A 27,948-nucleotide genomic window follows, 5' to 3' on the forward strand; every position below is an offset into this window, starting at 1 on the left:
GCCAGAATCCTATGGACATTGAGGACTTCTGGATCAAACTGTACCTGAAGCCTATATTAACAAAGTTCATAAATTACCATTTCCATATGGACCACTGAGTGAAATTTTTGCTACTTGCAACCAAAACAAAAATTCTAACCTCTCCAGAGCCCCCTGCTTGAGACAGACACTAGATACGTGTTGCCATTCAAAATATTTAACAACTAGTGTTAAACCTGGGCACTGAACAATCAGAACAGACTGCAGGTCATAGCAACGGGCCTGGGTCATGGAGGATCCTGCTGGACTGTCGGGAGGTCAGGGGCACTCTGGGGAGGGGCTGAGTAGGCAGGCACACAGAGAAGCCAGTATTTACCAGTTTGGCACAGAAGGATTTTGATATTTTATAACTTATGTGGCTGAGTGGTACAAACTAATTGAACATGAGTCCTTACAAGGTCCCACAGCTGGTGTTGAAATGCGAAGTGAAAATTCAAGCAAAACAGGGAGAAAGGCCTGGGATGAGCGAGCGACAGGTTGCATGTTCAAAGTGGCCCAGGAAACGAGGGATGAGGGTGGGTGGCAGTTGGGGCAGGTAAGAGGCTCAGGATATTGGCTTCTTCCTCAAGGTTTCCTTAGTGTCAGTCTTGTTCTCCCCTGCCACCATGGAGACAACTCTGGAGATGCCCCCAGAGCTCTCCCCAGATTTGGTCCCAGAGGTGTTGCTGAAGGCCCTGGTGTCGGAGGCGACACTGTAGATGTAAGATTCCCAGGCGACGATGTTGTTGATCTTCCAGCAGAGGACGTTGCAGACCTTCACCACATAGGGCGACAGGAGGCAGGAGATGACGTAGAGGATCACCAGACCAACAATCAGGCTGGCTGACACCTGCAGGCACCACACAACAGGCATGGGTGGGCAGCCTGGGGGCCCCCATCCACGAAGCAGGGCAGCTCCAGGGCAGCCACTCACCATGAGGATGAGGAAGGCCCGCCTGGCACTGAGTGGGAGCCCGTGGATGTGCAGCTGGAAGGTGAGCTGGTAGTCGCAGTATGTGCTCTTGTCCACACCTCTGTTGGGGGATGGGGTTCAGGATCGGGGGAGGAGGTGGTCACCCCACAGGAAGCCCCCGAGCCCACCTGGGCCATGTGTCTGGCTCACCTATTGCTCACCAACACCTTGAAGAAGAACTCGGAGGCAAAGATGCTGTGTGGAATGGTGTCATGGCATGGGGAGTTCTCCATACAGAGCCACCTGGGGGCCCAAGTTCAGGCACTTGTAGTACAAATCATGCCTAGCACGTGCCAATCCCTGACCTTCCCCTCTACCCCACAGACTCTGGGTGAGCACTAACTAGGTGCGATCTCCTACCTTTCTCCCTGATTCACTCCTTCGCCCACTTTAGCCAATAAGGCTGACTGAACCCCTACCGGGTGACAGGCTGTTTGGTTACTCATTCATGTCCTCATGTCTTTACATCTCCAGCTGTCAATTCCTCTGTTACTATGCATTCATCTAGATTATGGATTGTATACCTATTATGTGCCACCTCCTCATTTATTCTTTGCTACCTTTATTCCTTCATCCCACAAGTGAATCTGGAGCAGCTACTAGGTACAAAGTCACACCTTCGTTCATATATTCAATAAACGCAGGTTGAATACTGAATAGGTGCAAGTTGGCTCCCTTGTTCATTCATTCACTTCCTTCATTTGGTCATGGCATCATTTTCTTCCTTTCATTATTATAGGGCCAGTTATTGAGGCCCTACATGCTTTTTTTTTTTTTTTTTTTTTTTGGCGGTGCCTCACAGCTTGCGGGATCTTAGTTCCCCGACCAGGGATTGAACCCAGGCCCCCGCAGCAGTGGAAGCACTGAGTCCTAACCACTGGACCACCAGAGAATTCCCCCTATACTAACTTATTCCTTCATTGTTTTAATTCATTCAGTAATACCTCCATTCAAATGTCAATATATGTCTACCATGGATGAAGTAACTTGTTCATTATCTCATTCAACAAATATTATTTGTCTATTCTGGACCTGGACTATAAGGGAGACAGACCCCACAGGAGACAGTGACAGCTCAGAGGGGTAAGGGCTGGGAAGGAGGAAGCACAGGCAGAGTGGTCAGGTGAGAATGGGGAACGTACAAGAGGACATGAGAGCAAAACTGTCCCATCTAGAACAGTCAGAAAAGTCCTCCTGGTTGAAGTGGCATCTGAACTAAGGCCTGAAGAAAGATTAAGAGGGACCAGTCCTGCAGACAGAGGGTCCAGCTTGTGTAGAGATCGGTCTCATTTGAGGACCGCAAAGGCAGTCAGTGTAGTTTGAGGACCAGGAGGTCTCCCAGAGGCAGAAGGGATGGACAGGCCCAACAGACTGTGGGGGAGAAGGGGGCGTGCAGTCGGCCCGGCACTCACTCAATGCCTAAACTGTTGTGGGACAAAATGTTGAAGGCTGAGTCCTCGGTGGTCGTTGTGTTTCTTGTGGTCCAGATGAGGCTGCCAGTCCTGTGCAGGAAGGGGTAACCTCAGTGGGGCCGGGGCCTCAGCGGGCAGAGGCCCCAAAGGGAGAGGCGGCAGTGGTGGGGATTGGGAGAGCGGAGCCTCCTGCCGTGGGCGGGGCCGAGTATGTGGGATGCTAGGAGCCTGGGCTGTGGGTGGGGCCTGAGACACCAAGATGGGCGGGGTTTGCAGCCCAGGGTTGGTCTGTGGCTGGGAAGATGGAGGGGCCTGCAGGGGAAGAAAGGCCGATTATGGGCCCGGTCCCACAGGGATTACTTGTCCAGGGGGCTGTTGAAGCGGTAGATATCCTCCTCGCTGTATTCCTTGATGGTGTCCAGGGTGGGCCCGCCGCCCACCACCTTCAGCACGTAGCTGCCGGGAGCAGAGGTGCGCATGGACTGTCCGGAGTCCTGCATCACCTCTACCACCTCCACCCCCACTTCCTTCCCCCACTTCCTCCCCCCCCCACCCCCCCCCCCCCCGACTCCCCACCTCACTCCTGTCAGCCGCTGGCTTGGCCACGACTTTACCTGCCCTGAAAACTGCCAGAATCTCCCGTCACCAAATCTTGGATCAAGAAGAATGGGTAGAAGACTGTGGGGTCGGAGGAGTTGAGGCGGGGAGGAGAAATTAGCTCGGAAGTGGAGGATGGAGAGGGGAAGAAGGAGAGACGAGTGGTCCAAGGGGAAGAGCAGAGGGTGCTGGGGCAGTGAGCGGGCGGGGAGGAAAGGCCTGGGAGGGCAAAGTAGTGGGGGCAGAGGACACTGAACATTGAGAGGAGGGGGCTGGACACGCACTGTCGCGGAAGAGGAAACAGGGCATCTCGGGGTCGACGTGCACGCAGTCAAAGTAGTGTTTGTTCTGCAGGCGGTTGTACTCCAGCGTGTAGGTGATGTCAAAGGCAAGGCGCTTGCCTGGGGGGCAGCCGATAAGTACTGGCACCATCAGGTTGCCCTGAATGGGAGGAGAAAAGCCTGGCTCTAGGGGTGGGGCAGGGAAGATGCCCCTCCTCCCACACACACCACCCCTACCTGCCAGGCTCACCCTCACCAGAGGGCAAGGAGATTATTATTATGATCGTTAAAACAATAATAACTGCAAACACTTAAGTAGCTCTTGCTATGCACAAGGCACTGAGGAATGGCCTCAGTGCCTTACATCTTCAAATTTATTTAATCCTCAAAACAACCTTGTATGATACAGACCATTAATATCTCCATTTTAGAGATGGCAAAAGGGAAGCACAGAGAGGTCAAGTCACTTATTAATTATCCAAAGCCACACAGCTGGTAAGTGGTAGAGCTGGGATTCAAACTGAGACAGGTTGCTTCCAACTGCCTCCAGAATAAGACATACAAAACCACTAACACCTGCACCTATGAAGCAAGGACTTGCAAGGTTGAGGGAATTCCCTGGCAGTTCAGTGGCTGGGACTCCGTGTGTTCACTGCCATGACTCCAGGTTCACTCCCTGGTCGAGGAACTAAGATCCCGCAAGCCTTGCAGCATGGCAAAAAAAATTAATTTTTAAAAAATACAATAAAATAAAGGGCTGAGGTTGAGACTGAATTCTCAGACAGTAGAGCTGGGGGAAGCATGGGGTATATGAGGGAAGTAGAGCCCAGGATGGGGATTAGGGATCTGGGAACTCCCGTGACATTGTCATTGGGAATGAAAGGCTTCTGGCCCATTCTGGGGGTAGGGCCCAAGGATTTCACCCAATTGTCAGAAGGATATGGACATCTGGAGACTGTGGGCTGGGCTTGATGTCTACCGCGGAGAGGCGTCCTGGCCACAGATTAAGCAGTTCCCATGCTCGCCTGAGCCAAAGACTTTACACCTATCAGCCACTGAATCACTGGGAGGGCTAATGGGTGTCTCAGATTCAATCTATCCACAGGCCACCTCTGTTTATGGCACCTCATCCCTGCAAGTTCAGGCTAAAAAGCCTTGGCCTCATCCTGGAAACCTCTCTTTCTCTCACCCCCACATGCAGTCCATCCAGAAATACCGTTGTCTCTAAACTTCAAAATAGAGCTATTCCCTTCCCCAAACCCCCAACTCCTCTGCTCCACCCTGGCTGGCCCATTTCCTCCCTGCTCCCGCCCCTCCCCCCAGGCTGTCTCCCACATGAAGCCAGAGGGACTCTGTGAACACCTGAGTTGCTCCTCTGCTCAGATGCCACCCATGTGACCTGCCCATCACCGCTTTGACCTCATCTCTCTCCATGGTCCTCCTTGCTAGCCCTGATCCAGCCATGCCTGCTCCCCACTGTTCCTTTAGTCTAACACATGAAACATACTCCTGCCTCCAGGCCTCTGCCATCTGTCCCCTCGCTGACATGCTTTCCGGCACAACTGCATGCTCACTTCCTCCCCTCCTTCAAGTGTTTGCTCAAATGTTTCCTCCTCGGCCAGGTCTTCCTTGAACCATCCTATGGAAAATGCTAACCTACCCCAGGCCCCTTGCTCACTACTGTTTTCTCCTAGCACTCATTGCCCTTAACATACAATATCTTTTATTTCTCTTGCTTATTATCTGACTCTCTGTTCTGGGTTGAATTGTGTGTCCCAAAAAGATATTAGGACCAGGGAAGTCCTAATTCCCTGGTACCTGCCCATGTGACCTAATTTGGAAGAGGGTCTTTACAGATGTAATCAAGTTAAGATGAGGTCACACTGGATTAGGGTGGACCCTAGTCCAATGACCAGTGTCCTTATGAGAAGAGGGAAATTTGGACACAGACGCATAGGGAGGAGGCCTCGTGAAGATGGAGACAGAGATTGGAGTGATGCATCTACAAGCCAATGAATGTCAGGGGCTGTCAACGACCACCAGAAGCTAGGAGAGAGCACAGAACAGATTCTCCCTCAGAACCTGCAGAGGCCCGCGTACCCCAAAAAAAAAAAAAAAAAAAAAAAAATGGAGATGTTAACTTTGACTTTCTGGGGTTAAGGTAAAACCTTAAAAATAATGCATATCACTAAGGATAGAAGGAAATTGTTATTGGGCTGAGGTCAGTCACTCTTCCTTGAATTTGACCCCAAATATTCCATGTAATCCAAGGAGTTGGGAGTTGTTACAAGCCCCCCCCCCGCTTTTTTTTTTTTTTTTTTTTTTTGCGGTACGCGGGCCTCTCACGTTGCGGACCACAGGCTCCGGACGCGCAGGCTCAGCGGCCATGGCTCACAGGCCCAGCCACTCCGCGGCATGTGGGATCCTCCCGGACTGGGGCACGAACCTGTGTCCCCTGCATTGGCAGGCGGACTCTCAACCACTGCGCCACCAGGGAAGCCTGACAAGCCCCTTTTTTTAACTGCCCTGGGTCATACCAACCCAGGAGGAAGAAGCACCAGGGTCTGTCTCCTGGAGAGTGGGCAGGGAAGTGGGTGAGAACAAGGCTTCCTCTACCACTTATTAGCTCCCAGGGTTACTCTGAGCATTATGTCTTCATCTCTCTGAGCCACAGTGTTTGCCTCTATGCAAAGGGGATACTGCATGTGTAACCAAGTGAAGAACCAAGGACCCAAAGGCTTGAACAAGACACATGTGAACAGGCAAAGGAAGAGCGAGGTATGAAGGAAGGGCCAAGCTGGCCCACGTGCCACCTTTGTGCCAATTGGAAAAAGAAGCCCTGTGTGGCAGATACTTTACTTCTCCCTGCAGAAAAGTATCAGAAGGACATACAAGCTTGTGTGCAAGCTACACTAAGCAGCCCTTTCTGAAAACACGAATGGATTAAAGGAGGGAGTGGGTGGCTGGGCGGGTGAATGATGAAAATGAACGAGAAAGAAGAAATTAGGAAGGGATTCCCAGAAGGAGCCCTCGGGTTCTGCCCTGTTGAGACTCGACCCAACCCCTTCCCTCCCAGCACAGGGCCCAGTACCCCAAGTCCAGTACTTGCATGCGGGGCCCCTGGTGCGTGTTCTGGAAGCAGTGCCCGGACGAGCCCACCACCTGTGAGTAGGAGATGATGACTGGTGGACCCCACGGGCCCAGTCTTTTCCCTCATCCGCATCCCTCCCCTCCAGGCTTGGACCGCACCTTGAGGAGCATGGAGGTCTTCATGAGGTGATGTCCACTAATGCCCTGATCAAAGCAAAACCTTTTATCACTGAGCGTAACCTGGGGGTGGGGGCAGAAATGAAGGGGTCAGCGGCCCAGCGGGAGGACCCAGGGACAGTTCAAATAACCGCGGGCTTCTAACAGGTCCACTGCCTCAGTAGCTCCGCCGTCACCTCAGCTCCTCCCCTCCGCCTGGTCTCACCCAGAAAAGCACCGAGTTGCGATTAACAAGGACCTTCTCCTTCACCACCGCCTCGATGCATTCCGGGTCGGCCAGCACCACAGCCAGGCCCACCTTGCTCTGCACCTGGAAGGAGGGGCCTGCTTGGAGCAGAGGGAGGGGTCAGGGCGCCGCACCCGACAGAAGCCCCGCCCCTAAGGCTCCACCCGGCCCCGCCCACAGACCGTGCAGAGAGGCTCCGGCTCCCCGGCCGTCAGGAAGACCGAGAAGCGGTAGCTGGTGCCCTTGTCCAGGAAGATGCGCTCGGGCAGCTCGTTCTCAGCCTTAAGGTCGTAGATCTTTTCGTAGCTGGCCATGTCAACGTGCACACTGCCAGCGCTCCGCCAGTTGCTGGCCAGGTAGAAGTAGTAATCCTGGGGGACGGGATGCGGGGCAAAGACAGTGCCCGGACACGGGGACGGTGATGGGGGATCCGGGCTCGGCCCTCCCACCGATTCGCCACCCTCTCCACGCACCTGGTCCTGCTTCTTGTTCTTCCACCAGCGCCAGGTGGGGTCGTGCACCGGGTCCGCATATGGCTGTGAGGACCGCCGGCACCTTGAGGGGGGCCAAGGGGCGTGCCCAGGCAGGCAGTATCCTCCGAGCCCTTCCTAGCCTCAGTCCCAGCCCCTGACCCTGAAAGCCGCCCCAAGCCCCGCTTTCAGCCCGACTGCCACACCCCCAAAGCCATCCCCCCGAGCCGTGCTCGACCCCCTCTCCAGCCCGCCTTAGCCTCGGACGCACAGAGGCGGCTCTGCTCTGCTCCGCCCTCCGCGGCGGTTCTCCCGGCCACGCAGGCCTTGCCTTTTACGCCTTTGCTGTCCCGCCTCACACAAGACCCGGCCCGGATGGCCCCGGCCGCCGCCAGGCGCCCACCTTGTCGTACTTCGAGTGCAGCCAAAGCAGGTAGTAGACGAGGCCCTGATAGACAGCGAGCGAGTTGTCGCTGTGGAAGCCCCCGGGCTCCAAGACACGCGGCGGCTGCGCCCGGTAGCGCTCCTGGCGCGTGTAGATCTGCGGGTTGGGCAGGTCCCGCAGACGCATCACCGTGAAGGGGCAGAAGTTGGTGAAGGAGAGCGTCAGGTGGCTCCTGAGCGGCGGTAGTGGAGGACGGCGGCTGACTTTTCCGTGCGTGCACCAGGAGCCTCCGCAGGCCCCCTTACCACCCCTGCGCTGCTGACTACTCAAGGCTAATCCATCCCTGCCCTTCCCCCTCAGCCTCAGCCCCTGGTGCCCCTGCACACGCTCACGTGGTCGGCCCTCGGCCGCACAGGCCAGAGTCCTGGACCTCATCCTAGACTCTCCCCCACCCCCTCCACGGTACTCAACCTCCAAAGTGTCCTCCCCCCTCCCCCCTCCCCCCGCTGCCTCCCTGGGCTCCTCTGCAGGTGAGCAAAAGGATCACTGCTGAACACAGTAAAATCTGACCGTGGAGCCCCTCTCCTTAGTCCCATGGTGGTTCCCCAGGCCCCTCCAGATGAAGTCCAAATTCCTCCCTGTGACCACCAGGCTCACCTTGTCCACCCCGCCACCACTGCACTCTAACAGCACCGCATTCTCTCAGTTCTTTGATCAGGCAATCTCCTTTCCTCCCCGGGGCCTTGGCACATGTGGTTCCCCCTGTCTGAAACACCCTGCCCCATGCTATCACCTGGTCAACTCTTCCTCACCCTTCAGGTCACAGCTCATGCACCTCTTCCTCCTCGAAGCCCTCCCTGATGCACCCTGTCCCCAGGCTGGGTCAGACCCCTCCTTTCAGCCCAGCGGTTGTCACTGGGGATGGCTTGATCTCCACCCCATCCCCACCCCCCTAATGGGAGCTTCCCACAGGCAGCGCCTAAGGCTCTGACTGCTGCTGTGGTCCAGTATCTTCTCACCCCTGCCGCTCCAAGAGGTAGTCGGTGCTGATCTGCTGGTACATCAGAAGCTGCTCCACAGGCACAAGCCTCTTGACGAGCCTGCCCTGCTGGTTGTCTATAAGGTACACCAGCTGCAGCGAGAAGGCAGGGCCACATGAGCGGCCCTGCAGCTTCCCCATGTCTCCCCCATAGCCCCCCGCTTAGCACCTGGTATAGTCTGTGGTCTTCGTAGAAGAGGGTGACCATGGTCTCATTGGGGGCGTAGAGAGAGGACTGCTGCATCACCTGTAGGCTGACGTGCACCTCCCAGCCCTTGGATGGGAACAGCTTGTACACCTGGTAGCTACCCTCCAGGAGGTACCAGATCTGGGGGTGAGACAGCTGGGTGTGTGTGTGTGAGGGCCATGGGCCCTGTGACCCCCACCTCTCGCTCTGCCGAGTGTGAGGGCCCCATTCCCTGAGGGGTGAAGCCTGGGAGTTCACCTCCAACTGGGATCGGGTAAGCCATCTCTCTACTTCCCAGACCCAAACACCTGTGCTTACAGCCCTCACTCACCATGATAAATTTCTTCAGTGTTTTAGTCTGCTTGAGTTTCTATTACTTGCAATGTAACCATTCCTAATATATACACTCCCTGGAGGCCTGGGATCCAAGGAATGAGCCCTCGTTTTTCCTTCTCACTCTTTGCACCCTCCCCTTGGCCTCAGTTTCCCATCTCTGCACTATTGCCCACCGTCTCATCCCCCAACACATTTTGCTCTAGATCTCACCTCCTCCTTAGCTTCGACCTGGAGGATCCCCTCCAGCCTCCAGCATGTCCCCCCTCCATGTGGCCTCCTCTGTGAAGCCCTCACTGACACACACACCCCCAGACCGGGTCTGAACTTCCATAGATGCTGTTTCTGCATTGCAGCCCTGGCTGCTCTGAACCGTCACAGTCTGGGAATGAGTCCATCTTCCCAACCGGACTGGGACCCTGTGAGGGCAGGGCCCAGGACTGATTCATTGGCCACTGTGTCTCCAGCACTGGATCAAACATACACTAAGTCCTCAATATTTATGAACTGAACTGCACGATGGAATGAAAGAGGACCCCCTCTGGAAATGACATCATGACTCAGCACAGGTTTTTCACTCTGCTGAGTGACTTTGGAAAGGTACTTATCCTTTTTGAGTTTGAGGGTTCTCAGCTATAAATGGAGCTTTCGTTGCCCTTCCCCTGGGTCCCTGAGGACGTTCCCTCTCCTGGGCCCCTTTACCCTGACAGGGGAAGAAGGGAAACCCTTGGGATTTGGGGGTGGGCATAAAGGAAGTGGGGAGAGGGGCAGGGCAGCCCACCTCCTCAGTCTCTGTGACAATAGCCGTGTCCCCATAGAACGAGTTGACCAGGTACTTGATGGACAGCTCCTTGGGGAAGTCCGCCAGGTAGATGAAGTTTTCACTGTTATAGCTGCAGGGGCAGAGGTGGGAGGTAGGGGCACCAGGCAAGGCCCTGGGGAATATCTGCTTCCCCAAATAGGCCTGACACGATGCAGGAACCATTTACTCAGTTCTCCACCAGCCTTGTGAGAACACGCAAAGGAGGCCTGGGACTCTAGTTTCTGCGCCACACTCCAAACCCTCTGGCTGACCTGCCCATCAGTGAGCAGGAAGGTTCAACCAAACTGGCAGTTTGCCAACAGCCCATGGAGTTGGCTCTGGGACCCCTGGATTCCTGAGGGGTGAAAAGCATCCTTACCTTTCCCCGGACAATGCCGTTCTATTGCTCACATAGGTTAGGTCCTCATATCAGGTTTCATCTAAGAAAGGGCTCCCAGCTTTAAACTATCAGCTTCCCCCATCCCATCTCTGCCCACCCCAGCCCATTTTTCCCCCATCACAGTCCTGGTAACTTGTGGACTTGGGCATACTCCGAAAACGTGGTGACTTCAGAAAGGACCCCCACCCTAGCGGGGTTGGGGAGGCCAAATTGTACCCGGCCCCATACCTCTGCAGGAGGAAGTTGCCCCAGATGAACAGCAGGTTGTTATACGGGTTGTAGGACATGCCCTTGGGCACCATCGGGAAGTTGGTGTAAGACTCTGTCCCTAGGACCATCAGGAACTCCAGGCCTCGAGCTGGCAGGGGCAGAGGCAGAGAGGACACAGCAGTGAGATGGGGTCACTTGGGCCCCTCCTAGCCCCCCCCCCCCACTTTTTCAGCCCCCTCTTCCCTCCCCTCCTACCGTCAGGGATGAATTCCGGGATGGTGTAGAGGACAACCAGGTAATCACTGACTACAGGTGGGGAAAACACAGCAAAAATCTCCTGAGGCCCTGAGCTTTCAAGACCTGAAACTGAGCAGGTCCCCAGCTCCCCAACCCCTCCCCAAACCCTCCAACAGTTTCCCATTTGGGCCCATTAATCTTTAGAATTTCTTTATGTGAATAATAAAAAGACACTTCCTCTGAGAGGATACAGTCCTGTTAGGGCAGAGGACTTGCCTCCCTCCTCGGACTCCTTGGCTGGGGAGCACCAGGCACAGCCTCAACAGCTGTACACGGCAGCCCTATTCTCACTTCATCAAATCAAATCAAATCTCCTCACTGTGAGCCGCAAGGCCCTTCCAGCTCTGGCGTCTGCCCACATCTCCAATCTCCCTCCTCCCCTTTCCCCTCTGTTCTAGTCTCACTGACTTCCTCTCAGGCTCTTCAGCCCAGATGGCCTGTTCTCCACCACTGCCCCTTACCTAGCAGTGGCACGAGCAACGTTCCCTTCCAGCTGTCTGCTGGGCACAGATCCCAAAGGATGGGCCCGCAGTTCACACTCCGAGCTCCTGCCCCTTCCTGCTCAGCCCCCCTGCCCCATGGCGCCCCATTTACCCAGGTCATAGCTGACCACCTGGAAATACTTCCTGGTGGAGGGGTCTTCGATCTCCACCAGCAGCAGTAGATTGTAGTCACCAGCAATGAATACGGCCCAGGTTATGGAGCAGTTGACAACTGGTAGGGAAGGCAGAAGTCCAGAGCAGCCCCCAGATCCCGTCCTTCTCCATGGTCTCTGTGACTGCCACATCTATCCCAGTGACTCTCCACCCATCCCCAAGAAATTGCCCATCCTGTCCTATGACCTCTCCCACCCTTCCCTGCTCTCCCACACCTTCGATTCCCCCTCAACCCCCCCCCCCAAACCCACCCCACCCCCTGCCCACTGCAGACCCATCTGGGAGCTGGGTACCTAGTATCCCATTGCACACGGACCGCTGCCTGGGCAGCAACTCGAAGGACACGCGGCCATCTGCAGAGCAGGGTAGGTCAAAGCTCAGGCCCTTCCCAACCTGTCTGGCACCCCACCACACCAGCTCTCCAATTATGCCTGTGCCTCCTTCTTAGTCCCAGGATTCCCTGGGGCAGCTCTCATCCAACTGGCCTTTCAGTCATTCACAACTGGCCTATCAGAATATGTCTGCCGGGCTTCCCTGGTGGCACAGTGGTTGAGAGTCCGCCTGCCGATGCAGGGCACACGGGTTCGTGCCCTGGTCCGGGAAGATCCCACATACTGCGGAGCGGCTGGTCCCGTGAGCCATGGCCGCTGAGCCTGCGCGTCCGGAGCCTGTGCTCCGCAACGGGAGAGGCCACAACAGTGAGAGGCCCGAGTACCGCAAAAAAAAAAAAGAGAAAAGAATATGTCTGCCTGTACTTCCCTGGTGGCGCAGTGGTTAAGAATCCACCTGCCAATGCAGGGGACACGGGTTCGAGCCCTGGTCAGGGAAGATCCCACATGCCACCGAGCAACTAAGCCCATGCGCCACAACTACTGAGCCTGTGCTCTAGAGCCCACGAGCCGCAACTACTGAGCCTGCGTGCTGCAACTGCTGAAGCCCATGCTCCACAACAAGAGAAGCCACTGCAATGAGAAGCCCACACACTGCAACGAAGAGTAGCCCCACTCGCTGCAACTAGAGAAAACCCGCACGCAGGAACGAAGACCCAACGCAGCCAAGAACAAATAAATGAATAAATTCTTTTTTTTTTTTTGCGGTACGCGGGCCTCTCACTGTTGCGGCCTCTCCCGTTGCGGAGCCGAGGCTCCAGACGCGCAGGCTCGGCAGCTCCACAGTATGTAAGATCCTCCCGGACCAGGGCACGAACCCGTGTCCCCTGTCTCTGCAGGCGGACTCCCAACCACTGCACCACCAGGGAAGCCCTAAATAAATTCTTTTAAAAAGTTAAGAAAAAGAGAATATGTCTGTCTCTGGTCACAGTAATTGGCTCAGGTCTGAGCATGTGACCCAGAATGGGCCAATCAGAGTGCACCCCGGGATTTGTGCTAGAGCCAGTGGGGAAGAGTCCACTCTCACTCTCTCGGGGTGACTCAGACTGGTGGGAGATGTGAGCCCCAAGTTCCTGGAGGCCATCTCTAACCCTCGTGAGGGGAGTATCTATCTGAACATGAAGCCAAATCTCAGGGCTAACAATGATAAACCCTTGAATAGTACCATGTCCCTAGCACTCTCCTAAGACCCTATATATGTCTATTTAATTTTTATATCGACACGATGAGGCAGGTACTAGTTAGTACTATCAGCCCCATTTTGCAAATGAGGATATGAGACCAAAAAGAGAGGTTAAGTCACCTATCCAAAGCCGCCAGTGACTTGAGTTGGTGTGTTAGAGCAGTCTCTCTCCAGAACCCGTGCTATAATCCCTATGCTATACTACCTTGCCAAGAGACAGAGTCCTGAGGATACTCCCTGTAAGCCCCTGGATGTAGCTGTGCCTGTCATTGGATCCTGGTCTTTTCATTTATATGTCTACACATTTTTTATGCTTAGACGATTTTTAAAAAAATTTTTGGCCATACCACGCAGTATGTGAGGATCTTATTTCCCCAACCAGAGATCGAACCTGCACACCCTGCAGTGGGAGCCCAGAGTCTTAACCACTGGACTGCCAGGGAAGTCCCTGCTTAAGTGATTTTTGAATTGGGCTTCTACCCTTTGAAACCAAACACATTGTAAAAGATACATAACACACCCCAAGCCCTGCCCCTACAAAGGCGTAAACCCATATCGACTCACAGGGAGAACCTCCAGCCTGGGACCCCTCCTGAAGGACTATGGTGAGGGGTGAGGGCGTGGGGCCAGAATTCTTAGAAGTGAGAGGGTACGGAGGTACCAGGTACCAACCTTACCCGTGATGGTCCCAAAGTGGACGTAACCTTCATGCTTGCCGGTGGTGAGGGCCATGACATACTCGGAGCCATTGCTATGGAAATGCACAGGGCACAACTTCTTGATGCACTCGTTAGCCAGGACACGGACCCATCTCTCTGTGGGGGCCAGCATAGACATTTGAGCCTGGCACCTGGGCCCCCATCCACATTTTCCAGGCCTTAATGAGCCCGTTATCTGTCTTCTCCCACTGCAGTGACTGTTCAGTGTGGCGTCTGAGGGGCCCTTGGTATAGGGCCCCAGCTGCCTTTGAGAAAATCCCCCCACCCCCGCTCACACTCTGCCCACAAGGTTCAGATTGGGCTGACCCCACTCTTCTATTCCCCTGGCCAGAGGATGGATTCTGAGCTGGGCATGTGACCAAGCTGGGCAAATCAGAGACAGTTCTCAGCCTGCAACCACTAACAAAGAGATATTCTTTCCTGCCCCCCACCTCCACCCCCGGCATAAAAGCCTGCCGTTGCTGGATGGAGTGGGGGCAGTACCACAAAGACGGGCCTAACAGCTGCAGTGAGCCCCTAGATCCAGCTGTGCCTGAAAACAACATGCTATCTGAGCCAATAAACACCCGTCTCTGACTTAAATCTCTTTTAACTTGGTCCTTCCCACTGTCCAAGTGCCCTAAGAAAGAAAGGGAGAAAAATAAAGCTGTTGGGAACACTCACTACCTAATGGGATATGGGTTACAGTACAAGTTTCTGTGACTCTATAAGTTGACATCTTTCATTGAGATAGGGCAGGGGCAGAAGGTGAGAAGAACTAGGGCTTTGGTATCATTTAACAGATGAGGCTGAATCAAAAGTCTCTCTTTTTCCTCTCTGATCAATCTCCCTCACGGCACTGCCTCTCCAACGGCCCATCTCTGTTTCTCTCTTTGTATGTCTTTTATCTGACTCTCTGCCACTCCCCAACCCCACACATTTCTCGCTTGTATGCATCTCTCTCCGGTTTGTCTTTCTCTCTCTGCACGTGTGTGTGAGAGCGCGTGCACCCTTGTGTCTTGCTCTCTGCTCCCTCCCTTCACTCTCACACCTCTCTCTGCCCTTAGTCGGTTCACAACTCCTGGGAAGGTCTGGATGAAAGCCTCACCCCAGCATATAGAGGGTAGGAGGAGGCCCCTGCAGGGTGGCAGCGATGCTTCAGGAGCTTGGGAAGTCCCTCCGACATCCCCCTCCCCGCTCACGGCAGTTCCATTCCCAGGCGTCTCCAGTGAGGGATTCACTGAGGCGCCGTCCCTGGGGCTCCAACAGGCAGGTCCCCTTGCCTAAGATGCCAAGGACACACGGGTATGTGATCCGGCCAGGGCCCCCTCACCGCTGCCACGGTTGCTTTCATGGAGTGTGGTATAGGTGCCCGTGAAATAGTAGATGAGCTGGTTCTGCCGAATGAAGAGGGTGCTCTCGGTGGCGATGGCATCATAGATGGTAGCAGTGAAACTGGTCGGGGGGCAGTAGAAGGAGCCTACCCAGCAACTGTCAATGCTCAACTGCAAGGGAGTAGAGCCAGTGGTGAGCAGGTGGCCTTGGTCTCAGCCCCTGTGTCCTCCCTTGCCTCGAGGCACCAGCTCTGACAACTGCTTGGAATGAACACATGCGGCTGCCCCCAGGGTCCCCTCCCTGCTCACGCTGCAGCAGCATCTTGGTGGCCAAACTTCCCCAACAAACTTCCCCTGCAAGCAGGTGACCCAGGCCAGAGCCAGTTGGGGCTTTCTGTGCTCCCTAGAGTTGGGCAGTACACGGCATACTCAACAGTGCTCAGCAGTCCCGATTCCCCAGGCCACAGTCAGGGCTGTACTCATGTGGATCCAAAAGATTCTAAGTTTGCCCAAGGCACACTTTTAATAATCCTATTCTATCTTGAACACAATTGGCTGTCAGGCTGACACCCTCTGAACTTATGACCAATCACCAGCACTGGCAATATCACTAACAGTGGGAAAGCACCACCAATGAAGGGCCTAAAAGATTGAGTCTACCCAGGATCGAACTGGGCCCCCTGCAGTGGAAGCATGGAGTCCTAACCACTGGACCGCCAGGGAATTCCCTGGTTTTTTTTTTTTTTTTTGCGGTACGCGGGCCTCTCACTGCTGTGGCCTCTCCCGTTGCGGAGCACAGGCTCCGGACGCGCAGGCTCAGCGGCCATGGCTCACGGGCCCAGCCGCTCCGCGGCATGTGGGATCTTCCCGGACCGGGGCACGAACCCGTGTCCCCTGCATCGGCAGGCGGACTCTCAACCACTGCGCCACCAGGGAAGCCCTCTTTTTTTTTTTTTGAGTCTAAGTTTAACCAAGCTTCTAGAGCTCACTACCAGTTTATAGGCAATATAGGGTGTTATGGACAGAATTTATATGTTGAAGCCCTAGCCCCCATCATGACTGTATTTGGGTCTTTAAGGAGATAATTAAGGTTCAACAAGGTCATAAGCGTGGGGCCCTAATCCTATCGGACTGGTGTCCTTATAAAAAGAGAAAGAGACACCTGAGATCTCTCTCTCCACTCATGCCCACAGAGAAAAGGCCATGTGAGGACACAGTGAGAAGGTACTTTCTGCAAGCCCAGGAGAGAAACCAACCCTGCTGACACCTTGATCTTGGACTTCCAGCCTCCAGAACTATGAGAATATAAATTTCTGTTGTTTAAGCCACCCAGTCTATGGTATTTTATTACGGCGGCCTGAGCAGACTAATACATAGGGTCAGAGGAACAAGCTGTAATCGATTTTGTGAAGAAGCAAACAGCCAAATTCTATGGGACAAAAGGCCTGGTTTCTTAAATTGCCTGAAAAAATGTAGGGTATTAAAAGACGTAACAACCAAATGCAACATGTGGGTCCTGATTCAAACAAACCAACCGTGAAACACATTTTTAGATCATTGGGGAAAATTGACTATGACTGGGTTAGATGCTATTAAGGGGTTACTGTTAATTTTGCTGGGCATTATAATGGCATTGTAGTTTTATTTCTTAAAAGTTCTCATGTGGGGCTTCCCTGGTGGCGCAGTGGTTGAGAGTCCGCCTGCCGATGCAGGGGACACGGGTTCGTGCCCCGGTCTGGGAAGATCCCACATGCCGCAGAGCGGCTGTGTCCATGAGCGTCCGGAGCCTGTGCTCCGCAACGGGAGAGGCCACAACAGTGAGAAGCCCCAAAAAAAGTTCTCATGTGTTAGAGATACTTCCTCAGTTATTTCCAGAATTTACAGGTGAATGGTATGATGGCTGGAATTTTCTTTAAAATATTCCAGGAAAAAAAAAATAGTGGGATTAAAAAAAAAGGCAAAATGTTAATTATTGAAGCTGGGTTCATTATACAATTCTCTACTTCTGTGTCTGATTGAAATTGTCCACTAAAAAGTGGAATTTTTCACTAACTTTTCCAATAAAAAGCATATATCAAAGTAACACTCTAAGTTCTGATGCTGAGGGAAATTTCATCAAGTTAAGGGTAACAAGTACATTCTCACTTCCCTACCCTATTCAGCACATAAGAGATTTCTACAGACTACAGACATTGTTGCTGTGCCCGGTGAAATTAACCTGTACCCTCTCAATGTGTCATTTTGATTGGTTGTCATACTTCATCTATTGCCCTGTTAATATTTAAAGTGCTGCCTCTGTTTTCTGGAAGAAATACTTGGAAATTTTCTTTGTTAAACCAGAAAAGGATCATCACATCTCCCTTCTCCCACATACGTGAGAAAGAGAAAAGCTGTGAGTCAGTTGGATTTCTTATTTGAGCAGAGCTTGAGAGTTCTGACTCATTTAACTCAAAAAGCAGCATGGTGGGTGTCTCTGGCCACAGTGATTGAGTCAAGGTGAGCAAATGGTGAGTCACACCAAGTGGAAGGAATCTTGGGATTTGGGGGTTAGAGGGTAATGGGAAAGATCTTTCCCACTGGATGTGGGCCTGAGATGCAGCCTTTGCAATTCCAAGGACAGAGATGTTTGAGCATAAAGTCAATACAGAGGAACCAGGTCCGAGAGATGGAGAGAGAGCAACTCAGTCTTGGTGACATTGTTTGAAATCCTGGGTCAAGCCGGACCTGACGTCCTGAATTTTTTGGTTACACTTACAAATTTCCTCTTCCATTTTTGGCAGGTGGCTAGTTGGGCTCCCAAATCCCTTTCTCCCATATTCTTTGGTAATTGAGTTTTAGCAGGGTATGTGCCACCCAGACAGAAATTATACTCCCCAGCCTCCTTTGCAGTTGGATGTAGCCAAGCAACTAATTCCTCAGTAATGGAATGTGAGTGGAAGTGAAACTTGCTTAAGAAAAAATAGCTTGCCCTTCATTTCTGCTCCTTCTCCTTCCCAATTGGCTGGAATATGGATGTAGGCATGACCCAGCTCTGATCACACTGATGAGATCAACACCTGGGGCCTAGAGGATGGTGAAGAAGGAAAATAGAAGGGACTGAGGTTTCTCACTTCTGAACTGTTCGGGGAATGAGCCACAGTGACTATTTAAGCTATTTTCTCTCAGGAGTCTCTCTGTTACAGGTTTTTTTTCTTTTTTTTCTTTTTGGCCACGCAGCTTGCAGGATGTTCCCTGACCAGGGATTGAACCCAGGCCATGGCACTGAAAGCCCAGAATCCAAACCACTAGGCTACCAGGGGACTCCTGTTACAGCATCTAAACCTGACCAACTCAGGGCCGAAGAGAGCCGCGTAGGGGGAGGATTCCTATGGGACCCTAGGGGCCGTCTAGAAGGGAGTGGTGAGGTGAAACAAGAGGAAGGAAAACAGAGAGGAGACAACAATATGGGAAAAAATCCCTATGATTAAAGAATGAGTATAAGTAGGCTTCGATTTTGGAGCGATGGAAACTTTTTGGAAACACGAGTTGGTGGTTGCCCAGTATCAATGTACTCAATGGTACTAAATGGTTCACTTTAAAGTGGTGAATTTTAGGGACTTCCCTGGCGGTCCAGTGGTTGGGACTTCGCCTTCCAGTGCAGGGGGTGTGGGTTCGATCCCTGGTTGGGGAGCTGGGATCCCACGTGCCTCGAGGCCAAAGGGCCAGGGCATGGAACAGAGGCAGTGTTGTAACAAATTCAATAGAGAGTTTAAAAAAAATGGTCCACATCAAAAAAAATCTTTAAAAAAAAAAAAGTGGTGAATTTTATGAGTTTCATCTTGATAAATTAAAAAGAGAAAAAAAAGAACAAGGATGACTGAAGTTCAAATTGCACTTTTCATTCTCGTGACATAAACCCCCTTCTCTGTCCTCCAAATCTCTTCAGCAGAATCCACATCGGCCACGTATTTCCTGTGGGTGTGTTTGGGTCAGGAGCGTGAAAACTGAGCAAGGTCTGGAAAGACTTGGGCCTGAACCGAGAGAGCTGACGCAGGACAGGGAGACTGTAAACGAAATGAGATCAGTAGAAGCCGGAATTCGTGGCCAGAGGGACCTGAGAGAACATTAATCCCCATGGGGTTGTGAGAAATCATGCGCGGGGCTTTCAACCTTAAGGGGAGGAGGCTAAGGCAATCTTTTGGGGCTGCTGTGGGCACAATTGTTACCTTGGACACAATGAACAACCAGCATCGTATCCCCCCAACCTGCGGCAAAGCTAGCCTGATTTCACTCTGGGGGAACCATCCTTTCTCTGCCTCTTGTCTCCGATGCCATCCTCACCAGGATGGATCTCATGACCTGTGCTAAGCCAGATGTCACATTCCATTCTTTTGGGACACGTGACTCAAGCTGGGCCAATCAGGACAAAGCAAACAAATTTCAGGGCTTTTTTTAAAGTTATTTGGGAAACAGACGCTCCCTTTCTCTCTGCCTGGGAGTTGGGATGATATGAATCACACTGAGGATGGAGTTAATCCGGAAGAAGTGGAACCAAAAGCTGGAGTCCTCGTGTGAGCCCTGAATCGAGCCAGGCCTGCAGGCTGAGCTGTGTCTGGGCTTTGCAGTTAGGCACACCTACTAAATCCATTTCTCTGAACCAAACTGGTTTGGAGTTCTGCCTACAGCTGCAATTAATCCAAACGTGTTTGTCATTCACACCAAAAGAACCTTGCTTCAGACACTCCTTCCCTGTTCTGGGAATAATATAGGCTCACAATGCTGAACTTGAAACCCTAGGGGCCAGATGTATATCGAAATTCAGAATTTTCCAGTTTAGAAGGTAAGATGGCACATATATACCATCCAAACCCCAGTGGGGTCTGGGGCAACACCCCATAATCAAACCCCTTAATATTTCTGCAGGGCAGCATCTGAATATTAACACTAAATGGAATGCATAAAGACTAAAAAAAGTAGCCTCTGTTAGCTCAGGTCGGAGTTTCTCAACAAATACATTTTAGCCCTAAACTTCTGAAAATGCCGTTTCAAAGATTTTGGATTTCAGAATTACAAATGGTGGACCTATAAGTAATGATAGCTTTGACGCACGTGGTGCTCATTCTGTGTCCGGCTGACGTTAATTTATACCATCTTCGCAATGATTCTGTGAGGTAAATATAAGTATTGTTCCCATTTTACAGATGGGGAATCTGAGGCCCAGGTAACATGACTTGCCCAACATCACACAGCCAGGAGGTGGCAGAACCAGGACCTGAACCCAGGCTGTCTGGTTGCGGTCTGATGTCTTTCATTCATGCTATTTGCCTCTCATTGGTGGTAGGTCTTTGGGGACCTTTCTCTGGTCCCAGGCCCCCCCCACCATTTTAGGAGCTGAGGCCCAGACCACCATCTGCCCTACATCAACTCACCTCCACGAGAAAGAAGTCCTTGAAGTTTGTGTCAGTCAGCAGGATGGCCTTCTCCTCAGGGATGCCGCCCAGGATGAACACAGGTGCCTGGTCCACAGTGTACCACAAGGGCCTCGACGGGACATTCACAAAGTACCGGGGTATCAGATTGAAGAGCTGAGGGGCAGGGGCAGGAGGGCTGCTCAACACGCCCCTCCCTTCCCTCTCCCACGGTTCCGTCTATTTGCCCCATCGCCTCTCTGATCTCATCCCCCAGCACTTTCCCACTCACCCACTCTCTCCCGGCCACATGGGTCTCCTGCTCCTCAGAGCCTTTGTGAAGACTGTTCCCTCTGTATCCCCTGGTAGCCACGTGATTCCCTTTACTCAAATGCCAAGCTTCTCAATTACGCCTTTTTTTGGGCCACGCTACGTGGCTTGTGGGGTCTTGTGGGATCTTATTTCCCCGACCAGGGATCGAACCTGGGCCCTCCAAAGTGAAGGCAGAGTCCTACCCACTGGACTGCTGGGGAATTCCCACCAGTTATGCCTTTCTTGAGCATTCCATTAAACACTGCCGTCCTGTCCTGCACAGACCCAGTTCCCCTCACTCTGAATTCTCTCCAGAGCACTAACTACCTTTTAACCTGCTACAGAATTTACCTGATTTCATGTGTACTGGTTTGCTGTCTGTCTCTCCCACTAGAATGTCAGCCCTAAGAGAGGACAGGGGTTTGGGTCTGTGTGTTCACTGTTATGTTCCCATGGCACACCGTGTGCTCAGGAAGTGCCTGCTGAATGAATGAGTGCACTGTGGTTAAGAATATGGGTGCAGGAGTCAGGCAGACACAGTCTCAAGTCTCGTTCCATGTGTACATGCCGAGAGCCTGTGGGCAAATGGCTCCACCCTTTTGGGGCCTCAGTTTTCTCCTCTTTAAAATGGGTATGTGAGAGTACCTTCCCTCACAGGTCACTGTCAAGACCTAATGTGATTGTGCATTTAGCAGGGCACGTCGCCAGGGGGCCAGCACACAGTAAATGCTCTGTAAATGGAATCTGCCACTCGTTTGGGAAGTAATCAGGGCCCCAGCCTACTGTCTTTAACCCCCTCTTCTACCCTTCCCACCATTCGGGCCCCCCTCACCTCATTTCCCACAGTGAATTGGAGTGTGTTGTCTCGCTGTCTCTCCAGGAAGCCGTTGATATTCACCCGAAACCTGGAGGTGGGTGTGGGGCATGCATTCCAGCTCCTGCCACAGCTCACTGCCACCTCCCTGTCCTGTTCCCTCCCTTTGGGCTCCTCCTGTCTTCTTTGGGGATCTGGGGCGTAGGAAGCCCTTCCCAGAGACAACCCCCCGCCCCAGGTTTGGGAAAGGGCACCTTTTATTGGGAATGAAGGGCCCCAGGCCGTTGCTGCTAACATCCACGCGCATGACCACGCTGCCGTTCTTGATGGGCATGGGTGTGTACCAGCTCATGAGACACACTTCCTCTGCATTACACCTCTCTGCTGGCAGGCAGGGGGTACTGAGGCTGCTGGGGCCTTCCAATAGCAAGTCCCCCAGGCCACAGACCACTGGGATCCCCCTGCAACTCCCCACGCCTCCCCTCAGCCATGGACCCCACTGGGGCCTCTGTGTGGTCCCATCTAGGCCAAGGAACCTGCTGAGGCCTCCCCGGGCCCCCCTCCAGGTCAGACACCTCTGTGAGGCCCCCAACAAACCCCCAGGCCCACCAGGTCATAGGCCCCTTTGATGGTCCCAGCCTCCCCTCAAGGTCATGAACCCTGTTGAGGGCCCTGGCAATGCCCCCACGTGCCCGCCGTGCTGTGACCCCTCCAGGAGCCCTCCAGGCCCACCTTTGCTGCGGAAGGGGGCTGCCTCCATCTGGATCTGTAGCTGCTCTATCTTCCAGCGATGGAAGTTGACTGGGGACTGGAAGGTGACCAGCACCACCGGCTTCAGCCCCGTCAGGTGGCCCTTGCGGACCAGGGCCTCAGAGGACTGAGGGCGAGATGGCCCCACAAGTGTGTCCTTAAGATAGCCTGTGGGTCCCACTGCCTTGACCCTACCTTTACTAGCCTGTCTTCTTCCTGGGGCTGGGTCAGGAGAGCAGACTCTCCACTGAGGGAAGGTCAGAGAACATGGTCTAGGTTTGGGGCTGGGGCAGGGGATGGGCCAGGCTAGGAGATGGGCAGAAGTGCTTTGGGCTGTGGAGGGAGTCAGGAGGTCTTCCTGGAGGAGGCGAGTCCAGAGCAAGGTCCTCAGACAGAATTTGGATGTAGGGAATGCATGGGGAAAAAACAGCATGGGATAAGCAAAAACGTAAAGGTGGGAGTGCCTGGCACCTAAAATACTAGCAGCCTCTTCCCTCACTTCAGGAATTTCAAGTCCCATTCTTGAGGCTTCTGCCCCACCCCCTACTCAGAGAAATTAGAGTCTCTGCCATCGCCACCAGGTTTGTGGGCTGGGGCCTGGGGCTGAGGGTGGGATGGGGCAGTTAGACAGAAAGGAACTGGGGAAGAGGGTGACGGGGCAGCCAGGGACAACCTCCCAGAGATGCCAGGATCCTGGCTGGGCTAAGAAGGGAGGGCAGGGCTTGAGCGGAGATGGAAGGAGAAAATAGGTGTTCTAGGGTATAGAACAGCATTAATTTTTTGGGGGGCCACACCGTGCAGCATGCAGGATCTTAGTTCCCCAACCAGGGATTGAACCCGTGCCCCCCGCACTGGGAGGGCCCACTGGACCACCAGGGAAGTCCCTAGAATAGCACTAGCAAAGGCTTGGAGGCATCCCCAAGAGACAGCTGTGCTCAAGCCACTGTGGGCAGGGGTGTGGGGGCAGCTGTGAGATGCGAGTGGGAGATTTAATGGGTCTGACCCCTTTTGCACAGGCCTTCATCCTGAGGAATGCCTAGGCCGGGGCCCTTTCAATCCTGCCCCCTACACCGGCCCCAGCCCTGCCTCAGGGTTTCCAATCACAGGGTAGCAGGTGCTGGTGGGCCTCCTCACCATCAGGGCTACAGTGGCCATGACCACCCTGGTGCTGTCCACCCTCAACTCCTGCCCGGACTGAGCATCAGCCCCCTCCCTGTCTCCTTGCTGCTGCCCTGCCCCTCATTCAGCCTGTGAACACCTGAGTCTCATCACATCTGTCCTCTGCTCAGAACCTTCTCATGGCTCCACCTCCCTCAGGGGGAAAGCCAGGTCCTTCATATCGCCTCCCACTCTCCCCCTCGCTCACTCTCCTCCAGCCACACAGGCCTCTGGTCGGTTCCCCATACACACTGGCTTCCGTCCTGGCTGTTCCCTCAGCGCAGATGTTTTCCCCAGTTCTCCGCATGTGTGTCCCTTTTCATCATTCCAGTCTCTGCTCAAGCTTTTCAGAGACCTTCCCCAACCACCCCAGCTAACACCCTCCTTTCTGACATATCACCTCATTTTATTTTCATCTTTGCACTGATTACTGTAATAAATTATTTTATGTATTTACTTGCCAATTGTCTGTTTCCCTGGTGGGCTGCATCCAGAAGAAAAACCTGGCCACGTTGTTTATCATTGTACTGCCTTCCCCACCCCGTTGTGAAAAAAAAAAAAAAAAAAAGAGGATCTGACTCAGAGCAGGTGTGGCATGAACAGATAAAGGAATTCACAGATAAGGAGAGAAGGCTCATGGAGTAAACTCTCTGCCCAGGGTCACACTCTAGAAACTTGCTGCTAGCATTCACTGAGCCCTGTCTATGAACCAGGCACTGTGCTAAGTGCTTCACGCTTATTTAAGCATTTTATGAAGTGGGTATGATCATTATTGGACCCTTGTTAAGGATGAGGAAACTTTGGTACAGAGAAGTTAAGTAACTTGCCTGAGATCACACAGCTATTATGTAGCAGAGCTGGGATTTGAAGCCAGGCAGCCTGGCTCCACAGCCCAAAGGATTCACTATCATGCTATACTTCCTCCAAGTAATGTTAGCTAATGGCAGATTCAAACCCAGGTCTGTAGCCTCCAGAACTTCAGTTCTAGACCACAACATTCTACTGTCCTCAGAAAGCTTACTTGAGCCAAAACAGTCTTAAAGAAGAACAAAGGTGGAGGACTCAAACTTCCCAATTTGAAAACTTAATACAAAACTACAGTGATCAAGACGGTGTCGTACTGGCATATGGATAGACATATAGAGCAACAGAATAGAATTATACCCAGAAATAAACCCTTATATTTATGGTCAATTGATTTTTGACAAGGGTGCCAAGACAATTCAATGAGGAAAGAATAATCTTTTCAACAAATTGTACTGGCATAACTGGATATTCACATGTAAAAGTTGGACCCCTACCTCACACCATATACAAAAACTGACTCAAAATGGATCATAGGCCTACACGTAAGAGCTAAAACAAACAAACAACTCTTAGAAGAAAACATGGAAGTAAATTTTCATGACTTTGGTTAGGTAAAGCCTTTTTAGACAACACCAAAAGCACCAGCAACAAGTGAAAAAAAATGATAAATTGGACTTTATCAAAATTAAAAACTTTGGTGCTATTGTATGATATGTGAATTATATCTCAATAAACATAAAGCTTTTGTGCTTTAAAGGACATCATCAAGATAGTGAAAAGACATGGGATGTGAAAAATATTTACAAATTATATATCTGATAAGGAACTAGTATCCAGTATATAAAAAGAAATTTTACAATGCAACAGTAGAAAGACAAATAACCCAGTTTTTAAATGGGCAAAGGAGCTGAATAGACGTTTCTCCAAAGAAGATAAATGGCCAATGAGCATATGAAAAGATGTTCAACATCATTAGTTACGAGGCAAATGCAAGTCAAAACCACACTGAGAAAAAAAAAAAAAAAAAAAACCACACTGAGATACCATTTCACACATACTAGATACTAGACATACTAGATGGCTATAATCAAAAAGATGAACAAGAGCAAGTGAGGATATAGAAAAACTGGACCCATCATATATTGTTGATGGGAATATAAAATGATGTGTAGCTGCTTTGGAGAACAGGCTGGCAGTTCCTCAGAAGAGAAACAGAGTTAACATATGACCCAGCAATTCCTTTCCTAGGTATATAGTGAAGAGAACTGAAAACAGATGTTTACACAAAAACTTGTACAGACATGTTCATAGCAGCATTATTCGTAATATCCCCACTCAAAAGTGGAAATAACCCAAATGTCCATCAATTAATGAATGGATAAGCAAAATGTAGCACATCCATACAACTGAGTATTATTACTCAGCCTTAAAAAGGAAATACTAATGCATGCTACAACATGGATAAGCCTTGAGAAGAAGTCAGATACAAAAGCCCACATATTGTATGATTCCATTCCTTTTTTTTTGCGGTACGCGGGCCTCTCACTGTTGTGACCTCTCCCGTTGCGGAGCACAGGCTCCGGACGCGCAGGCTCAGCGGCCATGGCTCACGGGCCTAGCCGCTCTGCGGCATGTGGGATCTTCCCAGACCGGGGCACGAACCCGTGTCCCCTGCATCGGCAGGCGGACTCTCAACCACTGCACCACCAGGGAAGCCCCTGATTCCATTGTTTATATGAAATGTCCAGAATAAGCAAATTCATAGGGGCAAAAAGTAGATTAGTGGTCTCCAGGGGCTGGAGGGATGGGGTACAGGGTTTCCTCTTGAGGTGATAAAAATGTGCTGGAACAAGATAGTGGTGATGGTTGCACAACTTTGTAAATATACAAAAAACTATTGAACTGTATCCCACAGCTTGCAGGATCTTACTTCCCCAACCAGGGATCGAATCCGTGTCCCCTGCAGTGGAAGCTCGGAGTCCTAACCACTGAACCGCCAAGGAATTCCCGAACTGTATATTTTAAAATAGTGAATTTATGGTATGTGAATTATATCTCAATTTTTTTTTTTTTTGCAGTGCGAGGGCCTCTCACTGTTGTGGCCTCTCCCATTGCGGAGCACAGCCTCCGGACGCGCAGGCTCAGCGGCCATGGCTCACGGGCCCAGCCGCTCCGCGGCATGTGGGATCTTCCCGGACCAGGGAACGAACCCGCGCCCCCTGCATCGGCAGGCAGACTCTCAACCACTGCGCCACCAGGGAAGCCCTGTATCTCAATTTTCGAAAAATATTTTCTTCACTTTATTGAGGAAAGTGTTTTGTTGCTGTTATTTTGTTTGGTTTGGCCGCGATGTAGGGCATGCGAGATCTTAGTTCCCGGACCAGGGATGGAACCCGTGTCCCCTGCAGTGGAAGCGCGGAGTCTTAACCACTGGACCGCCAGGGAAGACCCTATACGTCAATTTTTAAAAATGGAAATAGAAAGCTTACTTGAGCGAGCACCAACTATGTGCCTCGTGGGATACTGGGAATTTTCTTGAATCTTTAAGGTTCCTAGGGTCTGGTGGTGCCACCGCTATTCAAATGTTAGAGATGGAGAAACTGAGGCCCCAACAGAATGAGCCCACCCCCTCTGCACCCACTCACCTCTCCCTTGCAGGAGTAGTTGATCTTCAGGTAGTAAGGAAAGCCCAGGTATGTCTGCAAGGAGAGGGTGGGCAAATGTCCAGAGCCCAGTGGGGTGCAGGTCCAGGACCTCTCCCGTTTGCCTGACACCAGTCCCCTCACCTCGTCCGGGTCGATGGGCGCGTCCACTAGCAGGCTGAACACTTTGTCCACTGTGTACAAGGGCTCTTGATCGACGAAACGATCGCTCGCGTCCTTCTTGCCTACTGTCTCAAAGTTGTTCAGGACAACTTGCCAGGTGCACTCCTGGGTATTCTTTATCGCCCACAACCTCCACGGTGCCAACAGCACCACCAGCAGTGCCCACAGCGCCTGCAGGACTCGGAGCCTCGGCCACGCAGGGCCAGCAGGGGACATCTCGGGGCAGTGGATAACGTGGCTTCAACCTGGAGAATGCGGAGGTCACCAGCCTGCAAGACTGTTCTTGGTAGGCGCCTTCTGAGATCCCGCCTCGCTCCGGTGCTTCGTCCAGTCCCTGCTCCTGGCCCCGCCTCTGCTCAGACGCTCCACTCCTACTTTTGCTCCTCGCTCCTCTCCTGCTCTTGCTCCAGGCTCCACCCTTGCTTTTGTTCCTGGCTCCGCCTCTGCTCCAGAACTCGGCCCTGCCCCAGGCCCTGCATCTACTACACTTCTGGACCCGCCTCTGCTACTACTCCAGGTCTCGCCCCTCCTGTTGCTCCTGGCCACGCCCCTACTCCTGGTTTCGCCCGGCCTCCTGGTCTCTCCCCTTAACCTCGCCCCACACTTCTTTCCTCTTGCCCCTGCTCTGCCTCCCACCGCTACTCTTCACTCGGTCTCGGTTTCTGTTTCTCGATTTAGCTGCGCCCCACCTATTTTCCCCAGTTCCTCTGGTCGCGAACCTGCACGTGGCTCCGCCCC

At 52.4% G+C, this 27,948-nt stretch overlaps 1 protein-coding gene across 22 annotated transcripts; it reads right to left on the reverse strand.

Moving 5' to 3' along the window:
* Positions 1 to 286: 286 nt before the first annotated feature.
* CATSPERG (cation channel sperm associated auxiliary subunit gamma) lies at positions 287 to 27,913 on the reverse strand. Of its 22 annotated transcripts, XM_032613079.1 has the most exons (28): positions 27,172 to 27,907; positions 27,031 to 27,084; positions 22,403 to 22,547; positions 21,925 to 22,051; positions 21,689 to 21,761; positions 20,566 to 20,721; positions 15,157 to 15,328; positions 13,803 to 13,940; positions 11,847 to 11,906; positions 11,492 to 11,611; positions 10,856 to 10,906; positions 10,619 to 10,748; positions 9,970 to 10,081; positions 8,838 to 8,996; positions 8,649 to 8,761; positions 7,648 to 7,861; positions 7,248 to 7,310; positions 6,957 to 7,145; positions 6,754 to 6,858; positions 6,531 to 6,611; positions 6,387 to 6,443; positions 3,285 to 3,441; positions 3,018 to 3,081; positions 2,764 to 2,859; positions 2,404 to 2,493; positions 1,142 to 1,234; positions 953 to 1,052; positions 289 to 868 (listed from the first exon to the last, which is right to left on the reverse strand). In XM_032613079.1, exons 1-28 carry the CDS (start codon positions 27,424 to 27,426, stop codon positions 584 to 586), a joined length of 3,459 nt encoding a protein of 1,152 aa, XP_032468970.1. In that variant the 5' UTR covers positions 27,427 to 27,907; the 3' UTR covers positions 289 to 583. The 22 variants fall into 22 exon arrangements, 20 of the variants coding, with proteins under 20 accessions (XP_032468968.1, XP_032468963.1, XP_032468970.1 ...); XM_032613076.1 differs by having other exon boundaries at positions 21,925 to 22,054; positions 27,031 to 27,907; XM_032613075.1 differs by having other exon boundaries at positions 291 to 868; positions 6,957 to 7,310.
* Positions 27,914 to 27,948: the final 35 nt, after the last annotated feature.

Source organism: Phocoena sinus, chromosome 19, assembly GCF_008692025.1.
Source record: "Phocoena sinus isolate mPhoSin1 chromosome 19, mPhoSin1.pri, whole genome shotgun sequence".
NCBI lineage: Eukaryota > Metazoa > Chordata > Mammalia > Artiodactyla > Phocoenidae > Phocoena > Phocoena sinus.